Here is a 22,721-nt window from a genome sequence, read left to right on the forward strand (position 1 = left end):
GCAGCCTTTTGGATTATTCTAATCACCCTTACAAACGTATTGTCAACAAAAAATCTTGTTTTTCTATCTTCATATTCACATTCGAACAGCTTATCATTTAAAAGATTCAAAAGGGTTGCATTTCTCACAAATGAAGGCCCTTTAACTCTAAAAGCAGCCCAGTGACTTGATGCAATGCCTTCCACCTGTCCCAACCCAGCACCTCAGGGGTCATCCTCGAAGAGAATGCACCATAACAAAGGGATCAGCAAATACTCCAGGAACGATCAGCACCACATCACTCTATTCATCATCATTCTTTTCATTCTCAGCATTCCTCTAGCCTGTTCAGAGCCGTGCCCCCTGACCTGTTCCATAAACAGAGGCAATGACACTCCCAAAGAGCACAACTGTGAACATGGCACTCCAAGGTTGAAACTTTAGGGACCAATCAGCGCCTCAAATAATTTGGGTTCGTCAGCACACTGAGCACAACCTTGGGTTTGATGAGTAACATGGATGGTGGACAGCAGCTTGCAGCACCAGAGCTGACAGGCCAGAGGGACAGCTGGAGCTGATAAGATTGCTGCAATTAGGTTTCTGCACTTGGGAAAGCGTTAATGTATAGAGACAAAAAAAGATAAAGTGTACCATAGAAGCCACAGCTTTTTGATCCTAACCTGTATTTTTGATAAAAAAAATGCTTGTAATATCTTTGTTTTCCCCTTTTTGTCCCAGTTTGAGGCAACTAATTCCCCCTGCACTGCGGTGTCCTAGCTAACTATCAAATCCCACTGTCAGACCAGGGTGTGCTACGTGTTTCATATGGGCACAGATTAGATTCCTCAAAGGGTTCCCATCTGAAACCACTGCCAGCTGTGTTTGAAGATGTCCCTGGCCAAGAAAACTATGCTGTGAATTTAACCTGTATCACAGTGGGTGACAGGTTTCACCACTGAGTCCTGGTAAAATCACTTTGAAATATTTCTGTTACATTTATTTTGACTATTTTTCGTTTGAAAAGGAAAGTCATTTTGTTCCGGCAATATATGAGCATTTTTCTTAAGCCTGTCAGTAAGACAACAATCAGAATGGGTTTATGACAGTCAGTCAGGTTTGATGTGCAGAGGGAATGATGCTTTGTCTATTCTCTACTGCTATTAAGTGCATCAATCTCCATGACAAACACAGAAATAAGGAGGATATAGATACGATCAGTGTTGTGCCAGTTCATATTTTAAAAGAACTAGCTCATAGTTTAGTTCATAGGAGTGCAACAAATAACTGAACTTTGAATGGGAAAATGAGAACAAGTTTTGATTTAAATTGTATTGCAGAGAGTAGAAAAAAAATTGTTGCATTGTTAGTTGGACCTAAAACGTTGTGTAAGTAGCTTCTGTAGTACTTGGTGTGTACTGGATCACCAGCATTAGCCATGGTGGACTGTGATGCTAGGTGCTGTAAGAGAGAGTGAACGAGAACATGAGTGTCGTTCACTCATTCATGATTTCAAAACTGAACCGTTCAGTTCATAGAACTATAACGGTGCTCATTGAACGCTGTTGTGCACAACGCTCGATCATGCCTCATCCTAAATTACACACTCTACACTGTGTGAATGCAATTCTCAGGGCTCTCTTGAGGCAGATATCTTAATCTGAATGAAGCTGTCTGATTCTATAAAGATAAATAATAAAATATGCGTATTTTTCACTGTCTGCTGCATCGATGAAAGAGATATGAGCAGTTAACACAAAAACTGGATTAATGAACTGAGGTAAATATGGCCAAAAAGTAAAAATACCTCTTTAAAGTAGGCTTGAAAGTTCTTGCAGTCCTGCTTACATGCTTTGGTTTTTAAATTTGTCAAAGAACAAAAGACAATATCTTTTTGAGGTCTTTGTCTTTGTAATATTCAAATGTGACTTTACAGAAATAGCTTGTCAGCTTCATCCAGTTTAAGCTTTCATTGATGAATAATTCAGTGAAGATTTTATAGGTGAAAACGAGATCATCTCTTCACTCCTCCACTGTTGCCTCTGAAGCGACAAAGATGCTTCATAAATAACACACCATATACATCATGATGTACATGCACAACTCTTCATGACAACAAATGCAAATGCTGATACACTGTATGTGCTACAGCTTCTGACACACACAGAGGGTGGCCCACTGCGTGCCAATCCTCCATTTAATGACACACATACTGTGTGCTACCACGCCTAGAATATACATATACTAGTCTACAGCCTACATTGTGACCTATATGGGAAAAAAGGGGGACAGGGACAAGACTTAAACACTTTCCTGTGTCTGCTGTCTCAGTAGAAGTGTAACGACCTCCCTCTCCGACACACTTAGTCACTTAATGGGGTCTTGGTGGTGTGTTTGTGTGTGTGAAAGAGACACGTTAATCCTCCCTTCCCTGCCACCAGCACTAGAACCACCTCAGCAGCCACACTGGGCCCAGACAGATAGCCTGCTCATTAAAACCAACACCCCAACACGTCAGTCTATGATATGGCAAAAGGCAAGGCTTCGTGGGAATTGCTGCTGCCTTTATTAAAAAGGTTGAGCAGTGCAGGTTCCTGGATAGAGAGGGTGGGAATTATCAAACTGTATGAAGGGTTAATCCATAAAATCCAGATTGCAACACTGAAGTGACCGGTTTGGGTTTACGTGGACTGACTAACTGGGCTAGTCTGATCTGGTCTAATCTGGGCCGGGTTGTTCTGGATCTGTCTGTTGACTGTTCCCTGCTCAGCTCTGCCAGTGTGTACCCGGGGGGGCTGTTATTTTGGGAGCTCAGCTGAGAAGAGATGACAACATCATGGACTGCTTAAGCTGCTTACATTTCCTCAAGCACTCCAAGTGCACCCTGGGATCTGCACCCTCATGTTGCTGTTGTCGCTGTTGCTCCCCACCCATTCAATGCACATGAAGGTGTAGTTGTGTGTACAAAACAATTAGACCTAATCTACAAACACACATACACACAGTCAAACATTTAGAAAACACATTTCCTGTTCGTTCCTGCTTGAGTCATCAGGAGTGATATCATCTGAGTGATGTGTGCAGATCAAGTGTAAAACGTGAGGACAAGTCAGTGAAGCTTGAATATGACAGTCCCAGAAGATTGTCCATCGGAGGCAACTGCAGTGACTTGATCTGCTGTGCCTTTGTGTTTGTATAGGGGCAGGTACACGTGATTGACAAAAAGGCTCATGTTGATAAAAGCCCAATTAACCTTACAGAGGTTAAAATATCATGACAGGCTTGATATTATTAGAACACCCTCATTTCGTCCCCTCATTTGATTCTTCGTTCAATATTTCACGTTTCAACATCGATCACCTTTTTTTTCCTACTTTTGTGTCAAACGTGCCATTTATCAGGAAAACAACAGTGATGGCTATAAAATGTCTACTATAAAAGCTCCTAATAAGCTTTGATGTTGTAGTAAAATCATAAGTATATCATTTTCAAACAATAAGATGTCCACCTTGCTTAGTGTGATATGGGTGCGAAGAAACCTTTGGAAATTGTTTGCGATGCCATGATCCAAAAATCTTGTCAATGAAAAGAAAAGTTCAGAAAAGAAAAACACGAAAAAACAAAAAGCTTTTCATCAACTGGGAATATGCTGGAACATAAGTAGCGATAAAAGAAACATAAACAAATAAAATTGTATTTATGTGGACGTCCTGTTTGACCCAGGGTACTGCTGGTTGAAAAACCAGACCAGTAGTTTCTGCTGATTTGCTCTGCAGAGTCGAGGTGAGAGGTCAACCGAGTTCAGAGCTGGATCTGTCAGCACAGTCAGGCTTGACGGTGTGAGCTGATACTTTAACAGCAGGCGTGATGGATGCATGCAAGGTACATTGTTCTGCATTTATTGCTGCTCATTCTCCACTCGTACAGCCAGGCCACTGTAAAACTTCTGGCCATGGTTATTACAAGATCAGTGGCCAGCAGAACGACATAAGATTTGACAACATGAGTCTCTGAGAGAGGAAGAGGAAGAATTAGTAAGTGGGAGTGGAAGTGACGGAAGGGAAAGTAGAAAGGCAGAAAGATTTAAACTCTCTTTAAAAAGGGAGGATTAAGGTGCTGCTAGATGTAGTTTGGAGTTATAAAAAAGAATTAAGTGGCGTGAGGAGAAAGGAGCAGCAGAGAAGAAAAGTTTAGAGGACTTTTATCAAAGTGTATGACTTGTGCCTGAAGCATTTGGAAGAAAATCCTTTGGGAGGGTAATATTTATCTGTCACCTTTCTAGATGCTTACATAGGGCCTTTATTTTCAGATACTCAATTGCCAACTTATTTTAAAGTCCTGCTGTACATTGTGCCATGCTAATGGTGTCAATAAGGATGCCCCCCCCTCTTTTTTAATGCTTAGCTACACAAGGGTTAACTTGGAAAGGAGGCAGACAGCGAGATCATTCCCAGGTTATCTGTGCAGACATTCATCAGCATCCAGACTTCTGCTGGCTCAGACAGCACCCTACAGCATAGCACGCTTCAAAGTGGGAGACGCAGAGAGAAGCAGGAGGGGAAAAAAAGAGCGAGAGGCAGAGAGAAACCTTTCAGTCGGAAGAGTATCATGAAGCAACCTTGAAAGACCACATGCATGGGTCAAGCAAAGTATCGTTGCATATACATTAACAGTTCTACAGCGTGTTCAGAGCTGGGATGTTCATAACATCCATTTTATTTGTATAAAATTGTCTGTCTGCAACTTTCTGTCTAAAAAGGTCAGCTCCGGCTTACTGATCACTTTTAGTACACTCATTTCAGGAAACCTTTGTGTGAGAATATTTAAATACCAAATCCTCAAATCACTGAAGTGATTATTATTCTGAATGACTGCCAATAACACTGCTGTCCTGTACATTGATGTCATTCATAGTAATCTGAGAGATGATGATGCGCTTCCAGAATGTGCATTCAGTGGCAGACACAGTTTCCCCATATGATCCTTGATGCACTCACTCACAGCATGTTTTTAGCAGCATCTTTGGACTAACCTAAAATTACCTGACTGCTCTCCCTCCACGTTGCGTATTAAATGACATGCAGGAGCACGAGGTCCCTCGGCAGTCCAAACACAGCAGATGGGAAAGCCATTAGGTCTATACTATCTCACACAAACCCTACCCCTGGGGATCTGAGGTACGGGCTCAAACACTGATCCTTCACAATAAAAGGACCCTCATATTCTCCTCTTGTAGTCTGACTCAACATATGTGGACTGCTGGGATACACTCTCTTTCTGCCCCTCTCTTTCTTGGCATGTTTAGTGTCTCAACTAAAGTAATTCTGCAGCAGTCAAGCGGCTGATTAATATGGTAAAGACAGAAAACTGTACGTATACAGCTAAACAACATTTTAAAGCATGTGTACTTTTGCATTCATAAAATCTCTTTTAGCTGATTATGTACTAGGCTAGGAAAACTTAAAAAAAGTTGTAGTAGTAGAAGAAACCTGCTAGTTTCTGCTACGCGATTCACTTTTCCATTGTCCATCTGTGCTCTCAGTATGTTCCAGTCATTGTTTTGCCAAATTATGAGTAAATAAACTGCTTTAGTGTTCCTCTCAGGCCCCTCCAGTGTTTAGCCATATTTTGGCAAAACCATGAGCCTTTGCAACATACTGAACATACAGATGGACAGTGAAGAAGTGGGTTACACTGCAGGGCCTCTTGTGAGAGGTCTTCTGAACATGTTTTTATTTTTCTGGTCAAACTTGCTGCTGTTGGAAGGCCTTCTCACGAGCACGAATCTACACCAGCTACTTTTTAAAGGCATATTTCAAGGGAATCAATGCTCAATAATCAAAAGAATGTTGCGATATTTTTTTTGAACATTAAGTAATTCTGATAAATGAGACTCCAATGTACAACTGCATACCTCTGTTTCTCCTTACATATCAGTGCATTTCAACTGAATGAAGACCCGCATTGTATGGAACCTCAAACTTTCAGAGGCCCTACACAGCTGCTTGTTATCAAGCCCAGACTGGCATGCTGCAGCAGCATCTAAGACAGCCTCAGCACTGCTGCCATTGGGTCACTTTTCTTCCATTTTCCTTCTTTCATCTCCCCTTCAATCAGCAGGCAGAGTGCTGTGACACAGCTACTCATTAGTAAGCAGCAGTGGGTAGGCAAAGATCGCTTTGCAAAGACAAACAACTTAATTAGTGGCGGCACAGCTTTAATAAGTTCAGCTGAAAGTAGTTAGGGAAAGCAAGAGAGAAACATAACATCAGCAGCACTGTAATTATGGCTACATTTAGATTTCACATTTAAAGGGGAGGGCACAATTATTGTGGCTGAGGATTACTGAAGCTTCTACTGTATTGTTGCTATTCCCCTAGATATCATGTCAACAACCCAACAAGTGAAGCAACTGTTAGTAGTCTAATAACATGAAATTCAGGTGCTTTCAGCAATAAGACATCTTTTTGAGCACTTATGCACACAGACAACCCTCAGGTTGCCTCTGTGAACAATGTTTGCTTTGCATTGTTAAGTAGGCTCAGGTATGCACCTGCAGTGACAGTCTGCATCTACTTTTTGTGCGTTCATCTGTGTGTGTAAGTGAGAAACAGTATACTTGTGTATGTGTTCATGCAAAAGGCCAAAGAGAGAACTGTGCTGTGCTTCCTGTGCGCTAAGAGCTTTTTATTCATTTCAAAAACACGGAGCTGATTGAATTAAACCCCTTCTATTCCCGTACACGCCTGCACACACATCCAAACATACCCAGCCAGTTTTATACAGAGCAGGCTGAGCAGAGCTGCAGCATGATCATCAAATCCACCATGAGCTGGGGATACATCAACCTGTTTTTACTGTCTCTACACTGCACATTGTAACTCATGTGGGTGAGATTCACACAGGGCAAATTTGCACTGCGTCTTTCATTCAATTTGTGCTCACAGTCTCATGGTTATTAGAGACTGATTATTAAAGTAGTGGCTAATTACACAATCAAGGGCCACCTTGTAATGCACAGTTCACTGGGGTGAATTCATCAGACAACAGCAAACTCAGGAGAATTATGAAGTAGAAATGCTTCATAAAGATAATAATTATGATACCAAAATATTAACAAAAGCCACAGTTCAGCTGCACAGGAGACAATATTTACTATGCATAAATCATGGTATAATTTATTCAATAGGAGCCAACAAATATACATTAATAATAAAGAAGTGGACTACTTCATAGTAATCCACTTTAGATGGAGATTTGACAGCTTAGGCGTCCAATAAAATCAAACAGTATAAAATTTAAAGTACGAGGTGAACTTTAAATACTGACAACGTTCCATAAGCATTCATCTGCCTGTGAACTGATGTAGTGTCTTTAAAATTAATGAAAACCTGCTGAGCCAGTAGCCTGTCGCAGCGATTAGTGTGGTGGTTTGGATTCAAGCATGGGTCAGGTCACTTGCAACAGCAGGGTTAGTGGTTATCGCAGAGTAGGCAGCTTGGTTAGCCTGCAGGGTAGAAGGAACCCAGATACTTCCAAGTGTAAGTATGGGTGTGTGTGTGTGTGTGTATACACTGTATGGGCGGGTGGGTACTGCTGTGAGGTCACAGCCAAGACAGGATGGAGAACCGGAGCCAAAGACAAGAGACTTGTAGACCAACTCACAATGAGACTGAGCAGCCATCTGTCCCTCAGAGCTTGTAGCAGAGTGCTGAGCACACAGCCGCCCACACAAACAACTCCACGCACACATACTACACACCATTCACCGTCACATTGAACTGATGGATACTATGTATATATGAAGTAAACATCATGTTGAAGTGCTTTTTAAATTTGTACATGCACTCCGACGGCATTTTCTCCAGGATCCATGAATGAATGAAAAAAATTAATGGATGTATTTGACAGTGTGAAATCACTCCTCTTTGGTGCCCGTTGTAACTAATCCACTAACTAGCATATGTTTTTGCTGTCGTATTGCAGCCATTCTCATCACCACAAAAAAAAAAAAAGATGAAACACAGAGCTGATGGGTCGAGGATGAATTTATTTTGTGGATAACACCGTGCACATTTTTTTTTCTTCACCAATTGAACTGAGAAGAAAGAAAATATGCAATGAATAAAGGTACACGCCTTCACAAAAATATAACTCTCCGTTCTAATTTTGCTTTCCCGTATTTTTTTCTTCTTCTTTTTTCAGTGTGATGACAGATTTTTGACTAAGTGTGAGGTCTGCCTCCACACAGTCACACATTCTGCTCATCCTACCAAAGAAATGCTATACAGGGATCAGATACAGTTTCTTAGCGCGGGCACTTGCTTACACACAATCCTAATTTAGCTCCTCAGTTTGCAGGAATGTGTAGTGAGGCTGAGGTTCAGACAGGTGTCATTTGAAAGGCTCTTCAACTCAGTTCTCAATATCAAGAACTAAACTGAGTCATCAGCTGCGTAGCTCTCACAGTGATATGCATGTTTTGGCTGGTGTGAATTATTCATGCACCTTTGTGAATGTGTTTCAGTTTAAGTACATGAAACCAGATGTGAGTGGTTTTATACAAAGGCTAAAAGACAATTCAGTATCCCTCTTCTTCATCTGCTCAGAGGCAGGGTTTAGGAGAAGCAGGTATTATTTATCTCCAATGGCTCAATCTTAAGCAGAGATACAAACGCTGTATTTATTAAAATGCCAATTACTTTTTGGGCAGCATTTACTAATCTAAAAAAAAAAAAACCCCAAACACACAACTGTAAAAAACTGATATGTAACACATTTAAGCAGGAAGCAGCAGTTTTAGTATTTTTTACCTTTTCAATAATGTAATCATTTCCGTTAGTGAACTAAAGGACTTATTTTTCACACATTCAAATATACTTTAAAATCATATATGCAATCATCGTAATCGTCAAGCATGAACATGAAAAAAGGCAAAAACAAACAAAAAAAGAAAAAAACAAATCTGGGCTATGAACAAACACCAGATGCCTTCCATTCTGATCCACAAAGCACAGCCAAACAGAGAGAGCCGTGTAAAATCCTGAGATAACACTGGCAAACCCAACTGAAAACACATGAGCACAGACTCTCATCTACACACACAACTATACTGAGTGTCATTTTAAACCAATGTTAATTTTAACAAGCTATTTTCATTTATTTTTATTTTTGGTCTCTTGACGAAAATGCCATTTAGTTTTAGTCCTGTTCTGAAATGCTTTGGTTTTTGTCTAATTTTAGTCAATGAAATACCATAATGATTTTAGTCTGATTTTAGTCTAATCTATGGTGGATTTAGTCAACTAAAATCTAAAGATTTAGTTTAAGTGCAATGCATTATTTAAAAGATTTCTCTTTGCTCTCCTCTAAATGATTACCTTGTTACAGTGGAATGGCATTAAGGTTAAAACATGCAATACAGACATTTTTTTTTTTTTTTTTGTGACTTTATTGGATTGGACATCTTAAAAGGCTTTCTGGTCATTAGGTGTGCACTTTACCCACTACAATAAAACCCCAAACTTAAAATCACACATCTGCTCGTCTCTTACGACCAAGTTTTGGTATCAATACCTGCGAAGACATTTTTGCAGAGAATATCCCCTGTTGACTTTTCCACAAAGTGATATCTGTAAAGTGATTGAAGCCCCTCCCTCACCACCTCAAAGATATTTGCTTTAAAAAGCTGATGAAAAAGAAAAAACGCGCTGATTTGACAAACATTGTCATGTCCAAAGTAACACTGTTACAGACCATCATGTAAAAGCCAAGCGGCATCACGAACTGCAGGTATTTCCCTCACTGTCAGATCAGATCTAAAGGTTGCACTGATACAATGGTCTTTGTGCCATGAACAGTGCAGCGGAGATGTTAAAATTGAGATATAAAGAAAGTATTGGTTATGTAATGCAGGAGAGACGAACTAACTGCATCATTTGGTGGCATACCGAACACAAGGACATGGAATAAAGGTCAGGAAGACACAGACGTACTTCTCACAACTACTGCTTTATTTAGACTCTGTATACTGAAGCTCATCTGCTCCTTTGAAATAATGTAGACTACCTGCAGAGGAGTGGAGTGGAAAATGATTACTATTGACGGTATTAGTCAGGGCACGGCAGGAGGTGAAAGGATTGAAGCAATTCAGCGTTGTTCCTGTCCTAATTTTCCACAGTTATCTTTTAGCCATTGCTGCATGTAACCTTTTCATGTCGCCTACAGCACTGTTCATCTTCTTTATGGTCGCCAGTTCTGCTGTTATGGATTACTGTTAGATCACTGACTGCCATCTCTCTCTCCCTTTCACACTCCCTCTCTCCGACTCTTTGCCTCTCTATCTTTTTATCTCCCTTTCTCTGTGCTGCAGTGTAGGCAGAGACTTGTCTCCTCTAATTACCCTGAAAATGATGTGATCATTCACAACACAAAATCTCCGATGACGTCTGACAAAACAAGAAGAAAAGTTTGTGAGGAAGGATCTGAGGTTGGGTCGAAGCCTTACTGGCTGGGAGGTTAACTTAAGGTTATCTCTCGGGTTTGTCACATACCAAGACTACACTAACATTTGGCTGAGCTAATTATAGATGTTAATTGTTTTGACTGTGGTGGAGCTGGAATATGCTTCACTGAAGGCTTTATTTATAGATATTTACGTCACTGCTGATATTATAGATGCAGAATTTGTGCTCATAATTAATTTTTATCTGTTTTGGAGCAGCCTTATGATAGCAGTGTCAGCCAGTCAGACTGTACGATGTTAAAATTTGGGAAGTGTCAGTGAAGGGCATAATTTAAGCAATTTTAGTCTGGTCAAATCACAAATCTTAAAATTCTCCTGCTTGTTGGTAGTAGAAGGATGTTTCATCTTTTTACATCCTCTGTGCAACAAAATCATTTAAACTTTAATCAAGGATTAAAGGTTAAAATCTGACTTTCTTTGTATAAATACTTGTGTTCTCTGGTCCACTTCTTCTCTTGTTTATGATGATGGAAAAATCTATCCTAAAGACTTTTGGAAAGTTGAAAATAGTGGTTGAACTTAGTGAAATTGGATCCATATTCATTCTAATCTTGCAGTGTGTCTATAACAGACAGTAGACATGACAGTATTGTATATTTAGGTTTAAATGATTTGAATCAACCTAAGTTATAAAGGACAGCCTCAACATTTTGGTTGGTATACATTTTTATTTCATCCTAAAATCTACATGAATAGATCAGGACACAGACATTTAACTGTCTTTTAAACATTTGGTTTTCTCATTTTGAATATAATCTTTATTCTTAGTCTATTATACCATCCCTGTTATGAGCCACACACATATGAGACCATCATTATAAAGTTCCACTGGCCATTAATGTGACTCGATCATTCTCTCCCTCAGTCACTGGTTGGGCTGGCCCTACTTTATTAACTGCAATGCTTGACTTATATGAAATGCCAAAGCCATAATAATAATAATAGTATACAGCTGCAAACTGTAAAACCTTGAGAGTAAATTCAAAGTAACTGAGTGCTGTTCGACGTCATACATTAAATTTCAAATGTACAACAGCGTTCGACCAAGTTATCTTAAGACCAAATCACAATTTACATATTCACAAAACTCACAAAACTCAATTTCACCACACACATAAACTTAGCATACGCACCTTCAACCGCCCCCCTCCCAGAGGACCGCTCATTTGCTCTTGCCTTCCCACCCTTTATTTTCTAATCAAGTGTGTCTCCCCACACGGACTCTCTCAATCGAGCTCACAGCATATATTTGTGTGTGCGTGTGTGATTGCATTCACAGCATTGCCGCCTCCAGTGCAGGAAAAGTGCATGTTATGAAGGCACCTTGATACCCACCCCCCGTGACTGACGACTCCCATGCTTACTGGAGCTTTGTTGCCGTGGCAGCGTCTCATTATGTAAATGATGTCTCCCTGATGAGAAGGAGGCAGAGCCGTGATGTTCACTGCTCCAGACTGTGTAAAACTGGCTTCAGGGACTAGTGAAGAATTGCTGCTAAATTTAGCAGTCATCTTAACAATGTCTTTGTTCCCCATTTTTTCACACATCCTCGAAACACAAGGCGTGCTCACATTTAGAACTTGCTTCATCATTTTCACACAGGAAGTACAAAATATAATACTGAAATTAACACACACACACACACACACACACACAGACTCACATACAAAGGTACATACCCAGCAGTTTGACATTTACAACTTCAAGGTTTCATTTACAGCAATTTTAACCTTCTGCCACTGTATCCAAGTTCATTTTATCGTTTTATCTTTGTTTAATATTTTGCTACAAATGTATTAGCCTTCCATTCACTGTTCTCATCAGCGCTGAATAAATGAGATTCATCAGAGGAATGCTGCTAATGGCTTTCTGCTATAAATTATCCTTCATATTCCAGCTCAGGAAAAGCCAATGCTAAGTGCCCCCGTCATCCCAGACATTAAGCATGGCCTAAACATGTGACTCAGAACATTTTATATATGTGCCTTTGAATTAGGTGCAGTTTTTTTCTTTTGCCCTTTGTCAGTATTTATTTTGTTCCAGGTAATAGTTTATCAGCTGTCTGGAGATTTGTCCTCCCTGTCAGTCGAGACACCTGAAAGCAACCAATCCTTCCTATTGTTGCATCGTCTGCCTTCCCTCCAATGACTGTGTCCATATCCCGCTTTTAATGAAACCACTGTTTTGAGTGAGTGACCCAGTGATCAATACTGTCAATAGTATTACCCTCCAGAGTGCATGACAGCTCGGTCAAGTCCTTAATTCATGAGCAATAACTGACATTGTTTTCTCATCCTCACATTTCCAACTCCTGCAATACAGCAACTGCATCTCCTCATCCATCCAATTCACCAGCCCACCAGCACTGAAAAAAATCTTAGCTCACATAAAAACCTAGATTCCTGTCAATGGGCAAAAAAAAATGCGATTTCACTTGATGTGACTTGACTGAATCACTTTGCTTTTAAGAAGTGTAGATTGCATCAATGGTTTCCTTTGATATTTTTCAGTGTCTCCTTGTGTTTTCTATAATATCCATGGAGACAGGATTTAGACAGTTTCTCTGCTTATATGCAGCACAAACAAATTAATAATATTCAGATACAGTTTGCCAACATCAGCATTTTTGTGATACAGTGCACCAACAAAGTTATTAAAATGAATGCAAGACAGCTCCATCTTTAAAGCCTAACTTGCTCTGCTCATCCTTCACTGTCAGCATGGAAATCATTAACTGAGGCTGCTACCTGCTATTTGTTCATAGTCCCACATATCTTATTCATACACAGTCCATTAAGGTTTTTTTTTTTTTGGACCAGACCTCATAACATAAATGCCAGACTTCATCTCCCCTCATCAGGCAGCCCTATTAACTCAAATTAGAAACAAACCAAGCACAATATACAATGAGTGAGTGCACTGCTGCTTTCAGTATCAGGGCCGCACTGATGGATGAATTTCAGATTGACTGTGTGGCGGCTCGACACCAGAGACGGCGGCCAAGGAGGCTGCTTGTGCTCTGGGTGTTGTTACTTTTGTGACAGGTAAATAAAGAAGGAAAAAAGAAACGTCTGTGCGGAGGCAGGGTAAAATAATGACCCAGGAACTTCTTTAGCCTGCTTCCATCTGTCGGAACACACATGGTTCCTCGAAATCTCTTGCATGCAAGCGCAGTTATAGGCAGCAGTCTTACTGAGGTGGGACAGTTAATAATTGAATCTGTAACTTGCTTGTGAAATGAGCTGGAGGATTGATGGAGATGGAGAGCTGGGTAATCCTGTTAACTATTCACTGCATGTGTGCAGGAGAGTTGGTGGTCTGCTGCTGGTGAATCAACCATCAGGGTTAGGGGCCCGTCCAGAGTTACTTTGGTGCTGTCACTTAAATCTGCTGTAGTCCAGCCTGTAGCTCCTGTTTCTCACCAATGGCCTGGTCTTATCGCCCCCCTTTCTTACCTTGCCTTAATCCCTTTTATAATGTTCACCATCTTTAATTAGTTCATGTCAAGTGCAACTATTAATCCTGAACATGGTTTGAAATATAGAAAGCCAGCAGGCCGTAAAACCTTTGAACACCACATGATTTGAAAGACCTTGACGTCACTCAGAAATATAGCCAGAGCCACTCTAACCAGGCAACAACCCCCTCTCTTCAATCATAGACCATCTCTGTAATTCTTTCTACTTGAGGCCGTTCTAATCCCTCAAGGTTCTGGGCAAGTTGTCTTGGATAAAACCAGCATCTCATAGCTTCTAAGGTAACCTTGGGATCCTGTAACTGCTTTAGTAACCTCTTTGTGTCCATCAAACTTACTGTGCTCTCCATAGTATCATATCCAGCGTGTTGTATGGCTATTAAGAATGTAGAAGGGAAAACTAAAAAGAAGAGCACTTTGTAAAAAATATCAAATTCTCGTTTAAAGCCGAGATGATGACATTTTTTGAAGGACTTGATACAGTTTGATAGACGTGCCTAAAAACAAATTAGAAATTCGGACTTCAGACACTCTGTGGTGCCTTATTCTGAGACAAATGAAGACGAAATCTGTGGTATTCAGCTCCTGCTGAACTGCAGGTGGCACATACTGTACACATTCTGACTGGGAGCTCAGGGCAGTCGGGTGGCTTATAGACAAATGAGACAGGGCTGCCACATGCTCAGTTGAACAGAACAGCTCGTTCCTTCATCTTCATCAACAGCATTTGATCTGCACTAACTCCTTTAACGCTCACAGTTGGATTTAAACGCGACTGAAAAAGCTATATATAAGAATGAACTGACTCCTCTTGCAATTTGTCCTCTCCACTATATGACGAGTGTAAAAAACTTCTAACCTTGAGTGGCTTCTAGCTATTAAAAGTTGTGGGAAAAGGGTATTAAGTCCCATACAGCTAAACCCTCATGTCTGAGAATTATATGATGTCTGATGAATACGTATGAGACTTTAGATGCAGTGAAAAACACTAATTCCAGTATTTCTCAGTATTTCACGTTAAGTCCAGGCTCTGGCCTTGTGGAGAGGTATCATTTATTATTTTCAGGGCAGTTTTGACACACATAACCACAATTATGGGACATTATCTTTTAGATGAGATTGACTATTGTAGCATGGAATTCATTTCTGAAAGTAAAATTGGAATAATCCAAAATCCACAGGTAGTAGATAATCCTACACCTACTTGTCAGAGTTCTGATCTGCTGCAATTATTTTCATGAAAAAGTTCAGGCATAGAAATTTGATAATTATCATAAGCCATGTTCAACTTCAGTGAACTGCAAACAAATGTGGAGCCGACTGTAGAAAGAAAATTATTAAATGACTGCATTTCCATTTGGTTGAAATTGGGTTCAATACTTAATAATGTACTTCTTACCAACTTACCAACAAAAAAACACTCTTCAGTTGATTCAAAGAAAATACTTTTTTCTAGCTTGCAAATCACAGCTACAATGTAACTGATATACAAACATTTGTTGGTTTGTGAGATTACGATAACACACAACTACATCTGGTACTGAATATGTGTGTGCGTGTATTCCAGTGTTTAGGCGCAGCAGCGAGTGCCAGATGTTTTAACATTCATGGCCATTTTGTTAATGAGGATTAAAACCCTTTAGTCCCTCTGAGTGACAACATTTAGAGAGGAAGCCAAATGGCACGAACAACTTAATGTCTACCGAGAGGAGTATTACCCCATCAAGAAGTGACAAGGGAAAAAAGGATGACTTAGAATAAAATGGAGAAAAAGGGAAACGTTAGACCAGTGACATGTTCTCACAGACTCCTACAACCAGAGACAGACATGTTGCAGGGAGGCCCCCCCCCTCCCTTATTCACCTTAGAAAACATGCAGGTCCGTGGATTAGCAGCGACAAGCTGACCAATGCAGCGCAGCAGAGCAGGTATTTAGTGATTTTTTTTTTTTTTTTTTTTTTTAAGGGCACAACTCTAACAGAAAAAATAAATCCAGTTCATTTATAATGTCAAGAGATATTAATGAAATGAATAGGATGATTTTTGCTGAAATTGTTTCATATTTTCTTCACCTTGTTATTAATTGATAAATAGCTAACCACTGGGCACATTTAACACCAATGCTGCTGGTGTACTCAAACAACTTTTATCTCAAGGAGACCAGAAGCCAATCTCAGGGCAGCCTGGGTCACTTATAAACTGGAGCTGACAGGAATTGAGGAGACAGGATCTCAACGCTACCAAACAGCAATCACAGTGCACATCAGTGATGGAGACAAGTAGATCTCTGATACGAGATGAGTGGCCAGATCTCCGTCAGTCCCAGGAAAGCATCTTAAGTCCGCCATCCCGACACTACAAATACTTCCAGCTGAACACATCCTCACAAACCCCGATGACTACATGTTCCAAGCTGTTCCTGCTGTGTTAGAAATTAAAGAGCTTTTTCGTTTGCACAATTACTTTTTTAAAGAAAATTCCCTGTTTTATTGAGAGAGAGAGAGAGAGAGGAAATGTATATTTTAATCATCAGGTTATCATAGCAACCTGATACAGCTCACCAGATCATGTCCACAAAAGCCATTCTGACATCTTGAAGTCAGTTTAGATAGTTTTGTTTTGTGACAGACAGAAATGAAAACTCCTGGGCCGATGACCCTATCAAAGAGCAGGAATCCTGTGTGCTTGCTGGGCTTGGAATAATTTTCCAAACCCTGGGATTAGAATTTGAGGACCCCCCACCCACCTCCAAATGAAAATCTCCTGCAATACCAGCTGAGCTTGCACACATGGGACCAGCTGTGTGTGAAACTGTCCAAACGTCCTGGTGTGGAGGACGTTTGGATTAACAGGTAGAACACAGCACAGGAAAAATGAAACATGCAGATTCTTGTGTTAACTTAGCAACAGCAACGAACCCTGGCAGCACAGATTTGTATAACATGATGTCTTAGCAATCAAACAGCCGAATCTCTCTTAAACAACCTCTATTCATGAGCGCCTCTCTGAGAGCTGGCCATTAGATCGTAAGATCTTAACGATACTGTAAACTTTGTGTGGTTTTGCCAATGCAAACCCTTCAGGTGTCAGTGTGGGAGGACGGAGTTGTCTGCATTGTGATTAATGAAGCAGTTCCAAATCCCTCTCCGGGTCTCTATTGATTGACTTCTGTTGCTGACCTCGTGCTGAATTAATCTGCCTGCAAATATGCAAGACTTATGCCCCACTTGGACCGCCAATTTGAGGAGGCCATGAATCCACTGGCTGACACTCTCAACCCAGGAGGGGAGTCTGTCAATGCTCTGGACTGAGATGAAGTCTGAAGGGAGTGACAGAAGTGCCCTGACTAGTCTGGCTGGAAGTCTGGCTTTATATTCTCAAGAAGATAAATAAAATAAATAAAATAAACATAGGCTTTCTTAAACTGAAAATGTAAACAGATGGAGGCTGTGATTATTATTATAACTGTAAAGAGACCAAATAGTGTGGAAATGTCTGCATAATTGATGCCAAATGCATCAGTGCAGCAGTGATAATGGAAACAAACAGTTAATATGAGCCAGTGTTTCAGGCTCTGAAGAGCTGTAAAGTTGTGAGTGCGGGTATGTCACACTTTGACACATCACTTTGTCTAGACAACTTAGGTTCACAGGGACAGGGTGGGGGGGGCTGACACGCGATTCGGTGGTGTTGGAGCTCTGATGCACCACCTCCTGCCCTGCCACATCTCTTCCTCTCTCTCCCTTGACATACTGCGAGATAAATTCTGGCCTTTCGGACATGGCCACAAAACAGATTACTGTCACAAAATTAATTTTTGCCAACCACCAAAAAGAAAACAAAAAAAACAACAGCAAAAAAACAGAATCTGTCATGAAATGACAAAGCGCATCTCTGGCAGCCAGCTGTATAGTTTTAATGGCATGCCAGGTTTTGATGTGATTACTACAGTGATCCACCCCAGAGAAACTATTAATTCATTCTAATTTTATTTGGAAGGATGAAACTCCTGAGAGAGTTTTCTCTCCATCCGTCCAATTCTTATTCTGCCTCTCAATAACAACTTTTTTCAGTATTTTCAGGGCTTTAGAAACAGGATTAAGTTTCAGTGAAGATACACTGTAGTTATGAAAATGTGTTGAATGGATAATCACTTTTAGTTGGCTGAATTTACTGAAAGCTAACATTGCAATGATTTAGCACACCTTTAAGTAAAGTAGCACAGATAACTGAGACACTCTGATCACAAAGTCCAAAAATATTTTCCAAATGATGGGCGTAGATGGAGAGAAATTGGGGTATTACTGAAAAAGCAGGGCAGTCAGAAGCTTCTTAGGCCAACAGCTTGCAGAAAAAAGCTGTAGAGATGGCAGGTAGTTCTGGCTTTAATGGACTGTTTCCCTGAAATAATTTGTGGACAGGTGGTTACCAATGTTGGCAGGGTCAGTGCTGATATTCCCCGCACTATTCCCAGCTCTGGTGCCAGTCAAATCTCTGATGGAGGGCAGCTGGCACAAAGTGGACCTCTCAGTGATGTTTGGTTTGTTTATTGTTTTGTTGTTTTCTTCAACAGCTTTTGGCTCTTGGCTGTGCATTTATAAAACTAGGCCGAGCTTTGTTGAGCATTCTTGGTGAAGGTGAAAATGTTTCTGTCTCATCCTAGACTTTTGGAGAGCTGCTGCCTGACAGCTTAAATGAGTCAGCCTCTCACACATGCCATTGATTTCCAGAGGGAAATGAGAGGGAAAGTTGCTGTGGAGGTTAATCTAAAAATCAATTCTTTTGAGCATTTCTTGCTCACTGTGTTGTGTCAGCAAAACATGCCGACTTATTTCTTCTATCCTGAGGTGTTTTGTCTGACATCTTTGAGTTGGTTGTTGTTTTAAATGAATTGTCAGTCTCTGTGTACAAATAGGGCAGCATGGCGGCGTAGTGGTCAGCACTGTTGCCTCACAGTAAGAAGGTCGCAGGTGCGGTTCCCTTTCTGTGTGGAGCTTTCATGCTCTCCCTGTTTCCTCCCACCGTCATATTTAGGTTAACTGGTGACTCTGAATTGTCCGTAGGTCTGAGTGTGAGTGTGAGTGGTTGTTGGTCTGTGTCTGTCTCTGCCCTGCGACGGAAATGGATAAATGGTAGAAGATGAACGACTGAATATATCCAAAAAAAAAAAAAAAAAAAAAACTCAAAAAAACTGAGATGCTCCTTGGCCCTTCAGCAGTCCCTGAACAGATAGACTTTTAAAAACCATAAAACATTAGAGACAAACTCACTGTTATGCCTGAATTTAGGAAGTTTTATGTAGTCGTACCTTTATTACAGTAAGTGCATAATCAACTAAAAGATGGAAATAAAACTAAAATTAGGCCTTTTGTATAATCTAACTGGCCAAAACAAACTCTGACTCATGACTCATAATTTAAACATTTCATTACTGAGGCAATATTATAGGTTAATAATTGGCCTACAGGTTTGCAGTAATCCTGGAAGTCAATAACTTGGCTCTGTGGCTCAGGCAGAAATGAAATAGGCTTTATTTCATTTCAATTAGGCTCTAGCAAAGTTTCTGCACATGAACAGGTTAATGTAATGTAGTGGCATCATCATTGTATCAACCACTTATAGTACCATCAACTGGCTCAGTCATCACTTGAAGTAGCAGTGCTGCCAAAATAAGCCTATTAGGTGTATTGATTTGCTGTGAGCATCTTTAACAGAGCTGGGACCTGACAACAAGGAGATCCGGATGAATTGCTATACTGTAAATAAAGAGGACGGCTGCAGCGGGCAAGCTGCCACAGTGTAAATGCTGGTTGTTATTATATTACTCTTGGGAGGGAGGGGGGGGGGGGTCATATTTGTACAAAGACAATAAACACAGACAGTCATGAATCCTGATTCCAACAAGAACAAAGAAAACAGAAGAAGGCCAGTTGGCCTGTAGGTGCGGAGACAAATGTGCAAACGCAATAAAACCGTATCGTTGTCAACACGCCACGTGATTTGTTTATTTATTTCCCTAATTGTTGAAGAGAAACTCAAAGCACCGAGACAAAAGGCGCTGTAATGTGTCGTGCTCGTCCCCGGTGAGGATGGAGCGGCTGCAGTGATTAGGTTTCTCTGGCAACCCTGTCTCCGCTCTGTCTCCATGGCAATGGACAGGCAGTTTACTCCCTTTTCTGTTCTCGTCACAGGTAAAGCACCTGATTTATTCATTAAACACCGTTAGGGTCAGAAAGGTGGAAAGGCTCCACTCATCATCATTGTGCCGAGGATGTGCTGCTCATGAACACAAAGAGACAATTGAAGGGGAGGACGGACTCAGTGCCGCCGCTCCGCTCTCACACTGTTTACTTTCTGGGGCTTTGTGCCGCTGGAGCCTTCAGGTCTGCGTTTCTGTCGGATGACCAGGTCAATGCAAGTAAAGCGCGTCGTGCAGCGTGCAGGCCTACAGCGGCAGCTGCTCAGCTCTCAGACTGCATTCTCCACATGCACCGTGCTGGGAAATGGCTCACCATGCAGGGGAGTGAACCGTGTGATTTCTGGGATCTTACCCTTGGAAGCATCCTTGTCTTCTTTAGGCTTCGCCACTTTTCCGCTCATAGATCCCAGTTTGGATGTGTAATTCCCGGTTTAGATAAGAATCGAAATCCTTTTAGTTGCTGAATGTCCTCAATGAAATCCTTCCCAGGGGTTCCAGGTGTTGAGATAAGGGCTCTGCGGAGAGAGAAATGTTCATCAGAATGATATTTTCCTGTCATAGCACAACGACAAAAGCGAGACAATGGACCGTGGACCGTAGAGGTCTTCATCAAGTGGGCATGACTGGAAAGAGCCAACTACTGCTGCTCCGTAAACACACACACACACACACACACTACAAGACTGGGAGCCCATCTGGCTCCAGTAACCACACAGTCGATGCTGCCTCTCTCTCCCCAGGTTGTTTCTGGATTTTACCCACCTTATCTCCTCCACGTTTTCTGCTACATCAATGCACATTGATGAACGGAAACGCTCCCACCATGAATCCTGATATGTTGCATATAAAAAAAATCACGACCTGATTCACTGTCACAAAGGAAAGGAGCCGAACACAAAGAAGAAGAAGAAGAAGAAGAAGAAAAAAACCCAAAAGCTGTGAAATGGAGCTCAGGGTTCTTCCTCCCTCCTTCAATCAGTCAATCAGTGCTGCAAAATCCAAGCGGAGCCGCCGAGCCGTCCTATCTACAGGCAGAGCCCAGGAGAGATGCCATCCAGGCTGTGTTGTCGGAGCCTTGTTCCTCTGCTCCTCTAAAAGCTGGGCAGGCAGATTCAACAGGATCCCGGCCCTCAGAGCGCTCCCCCTCTCTCTGTCTGTCGCTCTGCACATTTATTTGTTCGCCCGGAGATGAAAACCAGCCGCTCCATCCATCAGCGCAGTCGGTGTGTGAGCCGTGTCGGTTACAGCGGGGGGCAGTGCTGCATGCTGCACACCATCCTGCTGTTGCTCCCGTTCACTTGGCTTTGCACAAAAAGCCCTGCGTCCCCCCCATTCACGTCCAGCCTGCGCATTCCCACCCCCACCCCCCATCCTTTGCAAGATCTGTGGCGTTCAGCTTTGGCTTGACGTTTGAACCGAGGGACGGATCTTTGGAGGAAAATTAATTATAAATAGCAGGCTGGTTCATTTTGTGGTTCACGAGATTCATCAGGGAGATGAAACTTGCTTGAATTGCATAATCTCAGTATGTCCAGTGTGTCAAATCATCTGCAGTTTAGTCAGTTTACCTAAAACAAGACAGTTAACAGCTCTGCATTTAGTGAAAAGGACAACCAAGTTCTGAGATGAATCACTGGACAGGTCTCTGCTCTTTTAGTGCGGTGTGGGATTGAAGCAATAGCCAACTTTTCACAGAGCCCATTCATCCTTTTCCTCTTTAACTATTCTGCTAGTTTTTATCCTAAATCAGTTTATTTTCCTGATGCAGCATGCGTGGCGAAGTAATCGGCTTCTGTCTGGTTCAAGAAGCTGACACTTAAGGCTTATTGAAGTGAAGAAAGCAGCAGAGAAGGAAATTATTCTACAAAAATCATCTTTCTTGTTTATCATGTGTTTGTAACAGGAAGCAGCACAGATTCTGTTCCAACAATCATTTTGTCTTTTTAACTCTCCCATTGTCATCAGCCTCTTTCTCACATTTGCGCATGCAAAGAATTGTGGTTTTCTTTGCCTGAGTTTTCAGGTATCATCTAAGTCTTGCTGCTGTGACTCCATTACAAGAGGAGGGTAAATTCATTTCCCTCACAGCAGTTTGGTGGCTAGAAATGTGGTTTATTTGAAAACACAAAAGTAACAACTTTTACTTACCTTTAAAATGTGAAAAAGAAGCCAAAAAATGACAGCTCATCCTTCCTTTGGACTCACATTAAAGCATCCACTTCCAAATGGTGAGTGACTCCAAATCTAAGCTTCTCTTAGTCCGCGTTTAAGGTCTCTGTGTTGTTATATTGAGCGTTAATTTGTCAGTTATTCAGAATTCCAAGTCCGGTCCTGGAAGCCAAGCCTGATGTCACTGCCTTTATCTCACACCTCTTGCCCTTGCAGGTCTGTAGGGCCTGAGTGGGAGCAGAGGAAAAAGATCTGTGGGTTGAGAGTTACAAGATCTATATGGTTGCTATTTTTAGAAGAAACTGGAGCCCTTTCAAACTTTCTTCACACGCTCCAATCTTCCTGAGATATTTAAGACACTGGCCTGTTAAGCCTGT

General features: G+C 41.3%; 1 protein-coding gene across 1 annotated transcript in view; it reads right to left on the minus strand.

The window, feature by feature from the left end:
• The window catches only part of fgf13a (fibroblast growth factor 13a), an 80,284-nt gene extending 57,893 nt beyond the window's left edge, over positions 1-22,391 (minus strand). Inside the window, exons 1-2 of the mRNA XM_029512227.1 lie at positions 22,324-22,391; positions 20,528-20,690 (exon numbers count right to left, since the gene is read on the minus strand). Of these exons, the coding sequence (XP_029368087.1) occupies positions 20,528-20,576 (49 nt within the window). The 5' untranslated portion in view covers positions 20,577-20,690; positions 22,324-22,391. The remainder of the gene's footprint in view (positions 1-20,527; positions 20,691-22,323) is intronic.
• Between the last annotated feature and the right edge of the window lie 330 nt (positions 22,392-22,721).

This window comes from Echeneis naucrates, chromosome 10 (genome assembly GCF_900963305.1).
Source record: "Echeneis naucrates chromosome 10, fEcheNa1.1, whole genome shotgun sequence".
Lineage (NCBI taxonomy): Eukaryota > Metazoa > Chordata > Actinopteri > Carangiformes > Echeneidae > Echeneis > Echeneis naucrates.